The sequence below is a fragment of the Equus caballus genome, chromosome 15, assembly GCF_041296265.1.
Source record: "Equus caballus isolate H_3958 breed thoroughbred chromosome 15, TB-T2T, whole genome shotgun sequence".
Classification (NCBI taxonomy): domain Eukaryota; kingdom Metazoa; phylum Chordata; class Mammalia; order Perissodactyla; family Equidae; genus Equus; species Equus caballus.
The window spans coordinates 83,305,682-83,318,694 of NC_091698.1; the positions used below are offsets into that span (position 1 = coordinate 83,305,682).

At 40.8% G+C, this 13,013-nt stretch overlaps 1 protein-coding gene across 1 annotated transcript in view; it reads right to left on the bottom strand.

Moving 5' to 3' along the window:
* The window catches only part of WDR43 (WD repeat domain 43), a 47,486-nt gene extending 43,077 nt beyond the window's left edge, over positions 1-4,409 (bottom strand). The window contains exon 1 of the mRNA XM_014731234.3: positions 4,042-4,409. Coding sequence (XP_014586720.2) covers positions 4,042-4,266 — 225 coding nt within the window. The 5' untranslated portion in view covers positions 4,267-4,409. The remainder of the gene's footprint in view (positions 1-4,041) is intronic.
* Between the last annotated feature and the right edge of the window lie 8,604 nt (positions 4,410-13,013).

Here is a 13,013-nt window from a genome sequence, read left to right on the forward strand (position 1 = left end):
TTTACATGGAGAGTCAATATACACACTCCCAAAAACGTTATGTATACATAACTGAAACAAGTTTCACAAAAACTTTATCCTTTACCACACAAAACACACTCTGATATCGTCTATTTTTTAATGTTGTTACAACTCACTAAATCTATTTCGCAATCCACTAATGGATCAAAACCTGTTTTTGAAAAATACTGACCTCTAGACACTGAAAATTATGCCAAAGTCTCAAGTTTCATTCCTCAATTAGTCTCCTATGCCACGGTCTCTTGGCCTATCTTACTATCATTTATTCTAGCAAATGTTTAAGTTTCACGGATAACAGTGAACAAAATGCGTGCATTTTACAATACTTACCTACAGTATTTATATCAACAACAATTATAATTCTATTTCTGCCAATGGGATCTAATCTGCAAACTTTACCTTCTTTCAAAGTTTAAATACTGGAGAGACCTTAAGACAGCATTGTATAGGAAGTAGACTGTGCTGCACCTCTAAGGAAAGGTACTGGGGATACTCAGCCGAGATTTTTCCTACAAATATTCTTAATGCTACTGTGCTTGCCCTGTCCAATGTCTGAAATGCTATGTGATTCATTCAACAAGCACTAAGCTGTGTGGGATCATTTTAACTGCAGTGACAGCAAAGCAGCATAAGTGCATTTACTGTGGTAGCCAAGAGCAGACAAGGTCTGTTTCTCCAGGGCTCTACAGCAGTTAGGAGAGGAAAAGCAGACAAGTTTGAGGGATTTAAGGGGGCAATAAAATAGCAGGGTCAGTTCCTAGGTGGTTCAGCCACTTACTGTGTGGCTTGGGCATATCATTTACTCCAGTTTACACACACAAATTTAGAGGAGCTCTAAAAACAGCACCCATCTATAGTCCATCAATCTGTCTCCTTCCACTTTTCTTGTCATCATTAGAGGTCTTCTTCCCCAGGATCCATCAACCAAATGGAATGCTCAGCTGTGGAATATATATGAAAACCCTCTAAAAACTATTGTGGCATAAATGTAAAGTATCATAATCATTCTGTGACGAAGAACAAGCAGCAGCAATCTATTTTTTCTAAACATTTATGAACCATTGCTTTAACTCCTGTTACCCAAGAAATTCAGCACTCAAATTTCTCCAATGATAAGAGTAACATCACCAAACTTTCTCCTTGGATGGCAAACTGCCAATTACTGACCCAGATGCAGGACACTCTTACCAACTGATTTACATTGAAGAACAGAGCCGTAAATGATAAAATGAGGCCATACAGAACACTCATTGATTCATTCAAAAATAACAACTAACATTTATTGAGCATTTACCCCATGCCAGACCATACTATAACAGTCATATACATTGCTTCATTTAACCCTCTGAGGACCCTGAAGGGTGGTTGGCATAAGCTCCACTTCCCATTTGAGAGGACCAAGATCTTAACAAGGTGCTGGGAACATGGGCTTCAGAATAACATTCTTTTCATGCCTCATACCTTAAGCCTCAAAGTTGTAAAATAAAAGGACTTAATAAAATGAGAGCATCTTAAAACCTAAGTGCCAAGGATTGGAACCTGGGGACCTGAGAGCAGAGACTGTGGCAGTTGCTCAAAATCACTCTTCATTTCGTATCTTTAACAATCATGTAAATTTTTAATTTTACACCACAATATATATGCAAATTTGTTTTAATACAGGAAAACTGCTTCTCTAATTTTCAAGTAAAATTGATGCTGTAAGAGAATAAACCCCCAAGATGATGAGGCCTGGATATCTCTACATTCCTCCCAGCTCTCAATTCTGTGACTCAAGATCTAAGGTTACAGTGTAAGAGCACTGGACCAGGAGTCAGGGTACCTCGACTCTAGAGGCCTCAACTACTTTATTGGTTATTAAAGCTTGCGTGAAGTCATTTACACTTTAGTTCTGATTCTCAGTTTTCAAAAACATAATAATTTCAGGGCATCTCAGAGTTGTGTGGCTAAAATGAGAGCTATACAGGTAAAAAGATACTGAAACCTGTAAAAACTTTTTTAATGTAGCCCAACTCTCATTTTTCATTCAGGCCCCCAAAATTAAAGGGATTTGCTCAATGTAACAAAGCAAATTTGAGTTGAGTCCTGATTACAAAACCAAATCCAGGTATTTTTCTATTGTATCAAGAGTGTTATACATATTCTAAAACTAAGACTCTTAACAAAAAATTTAAGACTAGGCAAAAGTTTTATTCCTGAAGCACACAATGCAATTGTAAGTCAACAGAAAGGCAAAATGGGTAACAAATTTTTGCCAGCCTAATATTAACTACTTGTTGCAGATAATAGAGAACTGAGTTCTAAATACAATTCTGGTTCCATTTTTGGCTTTTTACAAGTTGCTTAACTTTCCAGAGCCTCAATTTCCTCTTCTCAAACAAGGCAAAAAGTTAATCTTTATCCACCTTGCAAGACTAACCACATGAATATGAAATACACAAGTACTTCATATTTGTACATGTATACACATACACATATGTCTAACAATAACAATTAACACTTGCAGCACTTGCCCACCAAGAACTATTCTAAATGCCATATGCATTATTAAATATGTTAACCTTCACAACCACTCTACCAGGTGGATACTACTATTCCCATCTGACAAATGGGGAACTAGAGGCACAATTACTACTATGAAGCCAAGCCTGGATTCAAATGTAGGCAGTATAGCTTGGGTCCTTGCATCTAATCACTGCTCCATATTTCCTCTCTCCATTAGTATTATCACTTTACAGGAATGTCAAAACACAAACTAGAAAACAACTTTGAGAAGGAAAAATATGCAGAGTGCACTAATTCTAACACTGACAACTATCATTTTTTTTAAAAAAGTCCAAGCTTTGTGCTTGAGTGCAAGCTCTGAGAAGGCTTCTCTTATTAATCAACAGGAGTCACTTTACCTACAGACTATGAAAATCTAGCTTAAAATTTGAAAATACCTAAACATACTCATCCAAAGTATAACAAGTCAGATGTATCTCTAGTTTCAACCTAAAAATTTAGCAGAAAGTTCCCCAGAGCAGTCAGATGGAGTTAAGATCTATACTAATCACTAGCTTTTGAAGTTGTACACATACTGTCAGCTGAACACCACTCATCTCACAATACCTGTTGCTTCCAAATCACACTGGACTGATTCGGTTTGGCTACCCCGTAACTGCAGTTCCCACGTGCGTGTGAGTTAGAGCAGATGTAGTCGAGTGACTCAACAGTGAATGAGACGGGTCCCTAAGTGAAAAGCCTTCCCTAACTCGGCAGTGTCCATTCTAAGAGAAACTTCACCTGGACTCATGTTCAATAAGCTAAACTACAACTTCACTCTACCTCCATATCCTAATGCAGACTTCAGCCTTGGGGGAAAAGAGGTGTATAAAAGGGAAGCCGAGCAGACATTAAAAATGAAAAAGCAAGAGGGTTCAAACGGCTGAAAATGGAAACGAGCCAGGGAAAGTCAAGAGTTTGAAGAGTGTGAGTCCCACATCCTGGACGTGGAAGAGAACACGTGGTGAGCCGGCACCCAAGCGGGGTTGCAGTTGTCCGGAAGCAAGGAAACAGCCTTGTCCATTCCAGCTGCCCGGGGCAAAGCCGATGAGCTGGGTTGGGGTCGGAGGAGTAACACATCCCCAAAGCGGAGCTCTGTCAAGGGCCAGGGCTCTAAAGAGCGCACGCTGATGAGCAAGGCCAGGCAGCAGGAAGCCGCCCCTGGGGGGCCGGGGACCTCTGCAAACATGGCGGCCCGGCGACTGCCGGGCGCGGGGTGCACACTGCATGGAGCCCGCCGGCAGGGCTCCGGCCCACGGCCCCTCGGGTCGGGCCGCGCCCTCTCTCGTTCCCTTGGGACAGGCGACACACGGGGCTGGCGGCGTGGGCCCAGTCTGCGCCGCCGCTGCGCCCCGTGCCTCCTCGCCCCGGGCCGTCGAGGGCCATGCGCGATGCCGAGTCAGGCGCCGCCGGGCCAGGGGCTCGCGGAAGCCGAATCCGACCAGCGCCCGCCCACCGCCGTCCCGCTCGCTTTACCTTGGCCTGCAGCCGCGCTGGCGCCCAGGCCAAGCAGGTGCAGGTACCACTGAGGTGCGCGGAAGGCACGTACTCTTGGTGCAGCCGGTTGTTGGCGGTCTCCCACACTCGCAGGTGACCGTCGGTAGACGCCAAAGCGAAGTAGGCTTGGCTCTGCGGGGAGAAGGCGCAGGGGACCCCCGCGGGAGACAGGGGGTCAGCAACGCCGCCGCCGCCCGCCGCCATTGCTGTTCTGGCTCCGCGGCAGCCACGTGTTCGCCCGTGCGCAGGCGCACCGGCGCGGGGCGGGGTCTGGAGAGAGGAAGTGGGGCGGAGGGAGCGCAGAGAGCCGAGGGCGTGGCTCTTCACAACGCAGGCGAGCGTTGGGCGGGCCCACCGTGTGGACGGTGGCCGGGTGGGCCAAAGCTAACTTGTACTGGGGCGGTAGGGGACGCGTGGAGGAACGTGACTGTCCTGGCGAGCGGGGCCCATACCTTCAAAAAAGGGTTTGGGTTGTGGGGTTTTTATTTGAATAATATGATTGAACGAAATGTTTAAAAGAAATATTCACTTGTAAGTCCATGATTGTAACACGTTTCTATTTTTTTCTATCCGCTTCCAGCCTGTCATGTATGCACATAATAACAATTTATTCAGTCATAATAGTGTAAAGTAATGGTGGCAGCAGCTATTCTCTTTTATTTCTTCAAGATTTATACCATGTTACTACATCAAATAGACAATTTTTAGTGTCTCCATAATATTTCACCAAATCTATGCATTCTGATGCAAGAAATGCCAGGTACTGTTCAACCCAGATAGAGTTTATTGCCTAGCCAGAAAGACAAAAAACACCAACCTCAGGGCTATGGGAAGACTAAAGCTTTTACAGTTAGGGAGTGCTGGGCATTTTAGATTATTTGGAATGTCATAAATTGATCTACATTCTTAAAAGGCCTGGATGCTAGGTGGAGACCGGTAGAGGGGCAAGCATGAAAGCAGACAGACAAGATAGAAGGATAATGGTGGGTTGGACTCAGATGAAAACAGTAAAGGTGGTGAGAAGATATAATCTGAAGTTATAGCCAACAGATTTGCTAAATTGATTGATTGTGAAGGGTGAGAAAAAGACATGAGTGAAAGATGACTCTAAGGCCTAAGCAAATAAGTGAATGGTGATACCATCAGCTCAGTGGGGAAAGAAGTTTAAGTGGAGTGGAAATCAAGAGTTCTGTTTTGGCCAGTGAAATATAATACGCTTGTTAGACATCCAAATAGAGTTGTTGTGTATGAAGTTGGGTATATGAAAAGATCACAGTCAGAGATATAGACTGTAGGTGCGTTAGGATACAGATGCTATTTGAAATTGTGGGACTGGTCAGATCGTATTGGGTGTAAGTATATATAGAGAAGAAAACTTAGCCCCAAGCTGTGCCAGTCTTTAGAGGTCAGGAAGAGGAAGAAGATCCAGCAAAGAAGATTAAGAAGAGGTAGGAGTGAGGCAGGATGAAAGTCCAGGAGAATGAGATGCCCTGGAAACCAAATTTTTATGAGAATTTCAGAAGCAAGATGTGATCAAAGCCATGTCAAATGCTATAAGATGAAGACAGTGTTAACCAGTGGACTTGCTAAGATCAAGGTCATTGGTGACTTTTCAAAAGCATTTTTAGTAGAAAGGTATGGGGAAAAATATTTATTTTAGAGAGTAGAGAGGGAAAAAGGTGAGAAAGTGCAGAAAAGTATAGACACCTATTTCAAGGATTTTTGTTAGAACAAACTGAGTCTGTGTCGAGAAATATCTGAGCTAGAGTTATAGATTTGTTAGTTATACATATACAAATAAAAGCTTATTGTGCACTTACTATATGTCAGGAACGGTTCTAAGTGTTGTATATGTATTAATTCATTTAGTCCTTACAACAGCCCTGGGATGTCGAAACTATCAATATCTCCATTTTTCAGATAAGAAAACTGAGGTATGGAGCTGGCCAGTGGAGGAGGAACTGGATTTCTAACCCAAGTCCTCTTTGGGCACTGATGACCTGACCCAATGAGACTAGTGTTCACGTAGTTGACCTTCCAGTACCCAAACATGTCATTCCTTGACCTCCTCCCTTTCAATGATTGGGATCTGCCCTATACTGGCCGCTCACTCCCATGATTGTATCGCAAACCTTATCATTACAATAACTGTACCCCCTCCATAATCTCAGTTTCCATACACCGCCCTCTAACCACCACCCCCTCTAAACACCCTGTGTTTTCAGCTTGCTCCCTCTAACTCCCAGGCTCCAGCCAGTCCTTCTACCCCACTGGACCATCAATTCATTGATCCTACAATCTTTTCACCAGCCCTCATCCCTCCTTCCTGATGGTTGCCCTTCCCTTTTAATTCATCTTAAACTCTCTCGTTGCAACCCTCAACTCCCTTGCCTGTTTCTCACGTCATAGTCCTTCCTTGGTAAAACTGCAAGCCTGGTAAAATCTAACTCTCCACCCAAAAGAGGCAAATGTGACTAAAGAAAAGCCACAACCACTCTATTATGACTCTTACCCACGTTAAATTTAGGGTCACAAGTGTCACGTGGGAAGTCAATGCTACCAAGTTATCAATTGCTCCCTAGTTCATTCACTCTTCCACTTTCCTAGACATGAATCTATACCCTATCACCTCAAACCTCCTCCTCCATCCTCGCTCTCAGTGGATGACTTTGCTTCCTGTTGTCTGAGAAAATAGAAACAATCAGAAGAGGACTTCCACAAGCTCCCAGTACCACAGACTCCACCCACACGGCCTCCATCCCTCCTGGTGCTACAAATGAATTGTCCATGCTCCCGGCAAAGGCCACTCCTCCACAAAAGTTCTAGATCCCATCCTCTCTTGCCTATTCAAGAATATTATTTCAAAAAGTCTTTCCTCTCTCTACCAGCATGAATTTTTGCTTCTCAGCTTAATCTTTCTCATCAACATAGAAACATAACAATATTTCTCCCTTCTTAAAAAATAAAATTCTCTTGACCAGACTTCCCCCTCTAGTTACTTTCCTAATATTTTCTTTCCTTTAAAACAAAACTCAAAAAAAGTAGTCGAATTTTCTGAAATTCTCTCCTCCAATGGGACTTTCATTCTCGCCCACCACTACAAAAAACCCTTCTCAAGGCCACCAATAACCTCCACACTGCCAAATATGCATCCATTCTAAGTCCGAATCTTCCTTGACTTGTCATGAGTGTGCTTGTCTTCCATGACATCACACCCTCCTGGCTTCCTTTGACTTCTCTGGCTGTTCCTCTCAGTCTTCTCTCCTGGCTCTTCCTCATGTCCCACTCTCTAACATCAGGGTGCCTTGGGGCACTTCTTTGCCTGGGCAAATGACTTTCCAGAATAAAGACTATACTTTCCAGCCTTCTTTGTAATATGAGGCCATGTGACTATGGGCCAGTACAAAAATATCCTTAAAGTGAGAGGGCATGCTATTCATCTTTGCTTTTTTCCTCTTAATCCCTGGCATTCAAATCTCATGGCCCAAACTGGAGCATCTATGTTGGACTTTGAGGGGAAAATAACATGCTAAGAATGGCAGAGCAGCAATATAGAAGGACCTAGAGACCCTGAAGCATTATATATGCCCTGGACCAAATCCTCTGAACGTCTTTTATACAAAGGAAAATAAACTTCCCTCTTGTTTAAACTACTGTATTTTGAGTTGTGTCACATGCAGCTGAACCTAATTGTTCTCATTCTTTTATATCCTTTGCCCCAGTTGGTGAGACCAGCAGCCATCCAGTTAACCACCGTAAAAAGCCAGAATTTAGCCCTGTTTATTACCCAATCCCATATCTCTCTTCCATCCAAACACATACACACATCTGATCAGTCATCATACTCTTTTTACCTCTTAAATAATTCCCCTCTCAATTTCCTCGTCTCCATCCAATTCTACCACCTCTGCTCTTATTTGAGCCTTATATCTTTCACCTGAACTGCCACCACTGCTTTGCTTGGACTCCCTTTCTCCAGGCTGTTCATTGGTATGATCTTTGCAAATCATAAATCTAACCATTCTGCCTCTCTACTTAAAACCCTTCACAGGGACCGGCCCGGTGGCACAGTGGCTAAGTGCGCATGTTCCGCTTCGGCGGCCCAGGGTTCACTGGTTCGGATCCCAAGTGCGGACATGGCACCGCTTGGCAAGCCATGCTGTGGCAGGTGTCCCACATATAAAGTAGAGGAAGATGGGCACGGATGTTAGCTCAGGGCCAGTCTTCCTCAGCAAAAAGAGGAGGATTGACAGCAGATGTTAGCTCAGAGCTGATCTTCCTCCAAAAAACAACAGCAACAAAAAAAACCCTTCACAAGCTTGCTGGCACCTATAGAAGAAAGTCTATACTGCTTAATATATATGGATTACAGGACAATCTGTAGTTTGGTCCCTATTGACCTCCCCAAAATCATCACTCACTATGGCTTGCTTCAAACATCACACCCCAGACCCTGAGTGGCTTCTGGTTTCCTGCCCTTACTACCTCGGTTCTGGGTTCTGCTCATTTTGTTCATGCCTGTAATTTAGCCTTTCCCAGTCTTCTCTCTGCCTGCAATTCCATCCCTTCATCCAACTTAGTAACTAAACTAATTCCTATAAATCCTAAAGAGTAATAGATCCTAACAATCTCTAATCCTTAACAAAATATTAGCAAGTCAAGTCCAGCAATTAGTAAAAAAGATTATATACCATGATCAAGTGGGATGTATCTCAGGAATGAAAAGTTGGTTTAACATTCAAAAATCAATAAATGCAATACACCACATTAATAGAATAAGGGATAAAAAACACATGATAATCTCAAGAGATACAGAAAAAGAACTGAACAAAATCCAACACTCATTCATGATTAAAAAAAAAAAAAACTTACCCCTCTGTCAGTTGCCGTGCTGTGGCAGTGGCTCACATAGAACTAGAATGACTGAGAACCAGGATACACAACCATGTGCTGGGGCTTTGGGGAGGGAAAAAGAAGAGGAAGATTGGCAACAGATGTTAGCTCAGGGCCAGTCTTTCCCTGTAAAAAACAAACAAACAAACAAAACCAAAAAACTTAACAAACTAGAAATAGAAGTGAACATCCTCAACCTGATAAAGGGAATCTACGAAAAATCCACAGCTCGCTTCATAGTTAATGGTGAAAGAATAATGCTTTCCTACTAAGAGTGAGAACAAGTCAGTCCTGTCCACTCTCACCAATTCTATTTGGTATTTTACTGAAAGTTCTAGCTACTGAAGCTTCTAGCTTATGGCATCCAAATTGGAGAGGAAGGAGTAAAAGTTTCTTTATTCACAGATGCATACAGAAAATCTCAAGGAATGCACAAGTTCTAAAACTAGTAAATAAATGTAGCAAGGTCACAAAACATAAAATCAATACACAAAAAATCAATTGTATCTCTACACAGTATTAATAGACAATCTGAAAAGTAAGAAAATGATTCCATTTCCAATAGCACTAGAAGGAATAAAATACTTCAGAAGAAATTTAACAAAAGAAGCTCAAGACTTGTACTCTGAAGAGAACAAAACATTGCTGAGAAAAATTAAGGAGACCTAAATAAATGGAAAGACATTGCATGTTCGTGAATTGGTAAACTCAATATTGTCAAAATGGCAATTCTCAATTCACTCTATAAATTCAATGCAATTCAATGAAATCCCTATCAAAATCTTAGCAGGACTATTGTAGAAATTGATAAGCTGATTCTAAAATTTATATGGAAATGCAAAGGACCTAAAATAGTGAAAACAATTTTTAAAAAGAAGAACAAAGTTGGTACACTCACACTGCCTAATTTCAAAACTAACTGTAAAGCTACAGTAATAAAGGCAGTGTGATAATGGTGCAAATATGGGCATATAGAGCAATGGAACAAAATCAAGAGTACAAAAATAAACTTTTACATTTAAAGTCAATTGATATAGACAAGATGCCAAGACAATTCAATAGCAAAGTACAGTCTTTTTCATAAATAGTACTGGGCCAACTGGATATCCACATGCAAAAAATATATGAATAATTAAGAAGACAACTGAAAAATCAGCAAAAGCATCAACTGATGATTGGCTAAAGAAGATGTGGTATATATACACAATGGAATACTACTCAGCCATAAAAAAGACAAAATCATCCCATGTGCAACAACATGGATGGACCTGGAGGGTATTATGCTAAGCGAAATAAGCCAGACAGAGAAAGACAAACACCCTATGATTTCACTCATATGTGGAATAAACAAACACATGGACAAAGAAAACAGGTCAGAGGTTACCAGGGGAAGAGAGGTGGGGGCATGGGTACAGGGGGTGAAGGAGAGCACTTATGTGGTGATGGACAAGAAATAAGGTACAACTGAAATTTCTCAATGATGTAAACTATTATGAACTCAAAAAAATGCATTCAGTTAAAAAAATTTTCTTTTAGTGGCTGGCTCTGTGGCCGAGTGGTTAAGTTCGCACACTCCGCTGCGGCGGCCCAGGGTTCAGATCCTGGGCGCAGACATGGCACTGCTCGTCAGGCCATGGTGTGGCGGCATCCCACATCCCACAACTAGAAGGACCTGCAGCTAAGATATACAACTATCTACAGGGGGTTTGGGAAGATGAAGCAGGAAAAAAAAAAAAAGATTGGTAACAGTTGTTAGCTCAAGTGCCAATCTTTAAAAAAGAAAAAAAAAATTTTCTTTTAAATTGGCAAAAGACTTGAATAGACAATTCATCAAATAAGATAAATGAATGGCTAATAAGCACATGAAAAGATGCTCAACATCATTAGCCATTAAGGAAATGCAAATTAAAACAACAAGATACCACCCCATGCCCACTGAGATAATTATAATAAAAAGAAAGACAACAGGGGCCGGCCCAGTGGCTGAGTGGTTAAGTTCGTGCTCTGCTTCGGCAGCCCCAGCGCTCGCCAGTTAGAATCCCAGGCGCAGACCTACACACCGCTTATCAAGCCATGCTGTGGTGGCATCCCACATATAAAATAAAGGAAGAGGGCCACAGATGTTAGCTCAGGGCCAATCTTCCTCAGCAAAAAGAGGAGGATTGGCGGCACATGTTAGCTCAGGGCTAATCTTCCTCAAAAAAAAAAAAGACAGACAATAACAAGTGTGGATGAGGATGTGGAGAAATATTTCTCATGGAAATGTAAAACAGTATAGCCTCTTTGGAAAGGAATTTGGTAGTTTCTTAAAATTTAACATGAACTGCCCATACAACTTAGCATTTCCACTCCTAGGTACCTACTCATAGAAATGAAAACATACGTCCACACAAAAACTTGTACATGTATATTCATGGCAGTAGTATTCATAGCCACAAACTATAAACAAATGTCTATCAACTAGTGAACGGATAAACAATATATGGTATATCCAAACAATGGAATATTGTTCAGCAATAAAAATGAAGTATTGATATATGCTACAATATGAGTGAGCCTCAAAATCATGCTAAGTAAAAGAAGTTTACTTAGACGCAAAAGACTACTTAATGTACAACTCCATTTATATGAAATATCCAGAAAAGCAATATTTATGTAGAGAGAAAACATACAGTGGTCACCTGGGGCTAAAGGTGGGAACAGAGATTAAGTGCGAATGGGCATGAGGAAATGTTTTAGGATGATAGAAATGTTCTAAAATTGGATTGTGGTAATGGTTGCACAACTGTACTTTAAAAATTTTTTTAGATCAGTGAATTGTTCACCTACAATGGATGAATTTTATGGCATGTAAATTACACCTCAATGAAGCTTTAAAAAAAAAGAGCCTTTCCTAAGTTGCTTTTTTATAGTATTAGTATTATCAGTGTCAACTAATTAGTATTACTAGAGGTATTAGCTTAGGGCCAATCTTCCTCACCAAAAAGCATTAAAAAAAATTGTGTGTGTGTGTGTGTGTTGTGTGCATGGAGAGAGACAGAAAGGGAGAAGGAGAAAATGAAACAGCAAAGGGGTTAACGTGTAAACAGTTGGTAAATCTGGACAAGAGGAATGGGAGACCCTTGTGCAACTTTTGAAATTATATCAACATAAAAGTTACCAAAAAAAAGTCTTCCTTGATCCCCAACGTCAAACACCCAACTTTGGACAATCAGTGTCTGAGTTTCCGCTATGATGATTTCTATCATCTCATTTAAAATAATTAAATAATTAAAATAATGTGCTCCAGAGTCTATCACCTCAGGGCATACCTAGCATACTTAACACGCAGAGTGGATCGTTTTTTAAAAAACAACCCCCTTCTCCAGATGACAAAATTGTTTTTAGTAGTAATCATGAAATGAAACAAATAATAATAAAGGGCATAAAAGAGACACATTGATAATTTTCTCTTACTGGACTTCACACATCCTGCCAGTTAAAAAAGATAAATAAATTATATAATAAATATTATAGTACAAAAAGGAAAAAGTTATAGATTCATATTTTTAATTACATTAAAACATTTTTAAACAGGGGAGCTTATATCTATATATTGGTCTGTTAAAGTAATTGGATAATAACATTAGTTTTGTTTTCAAGACTTTAACTTCTGCAGATTTGTCAATAACTTCAGCAAAATTGATCTTTACACATTCAAGTTCAATAGTCAGTGCTGCTAGAGTTGTCAATCTATATTTGCTCACACTGCAGACAACACTTTGTAGTAATTTTAAACCATTTCTTAACATGAAACAACATATACACGACTGGTTAAGAAAAGATTCAAACTTGGGATAAGCATGACAGAGAGATTTGTAAAAATCCTGTTCCATAACAGATTTCAGATATCGTAATACCGTCCATGGCTTTGTTCCTTTGAGTAGCTACGTAGCTTTCAGATGTCTCTACAGCTAAAATATTTTAAACACAAACAAAAAATCCGAGTAGTCACAGAATGACAGGATTGAAGTAATTCAAGTTCTGCTTCTTCATCTGTTTATAATTGTTGTGCTATC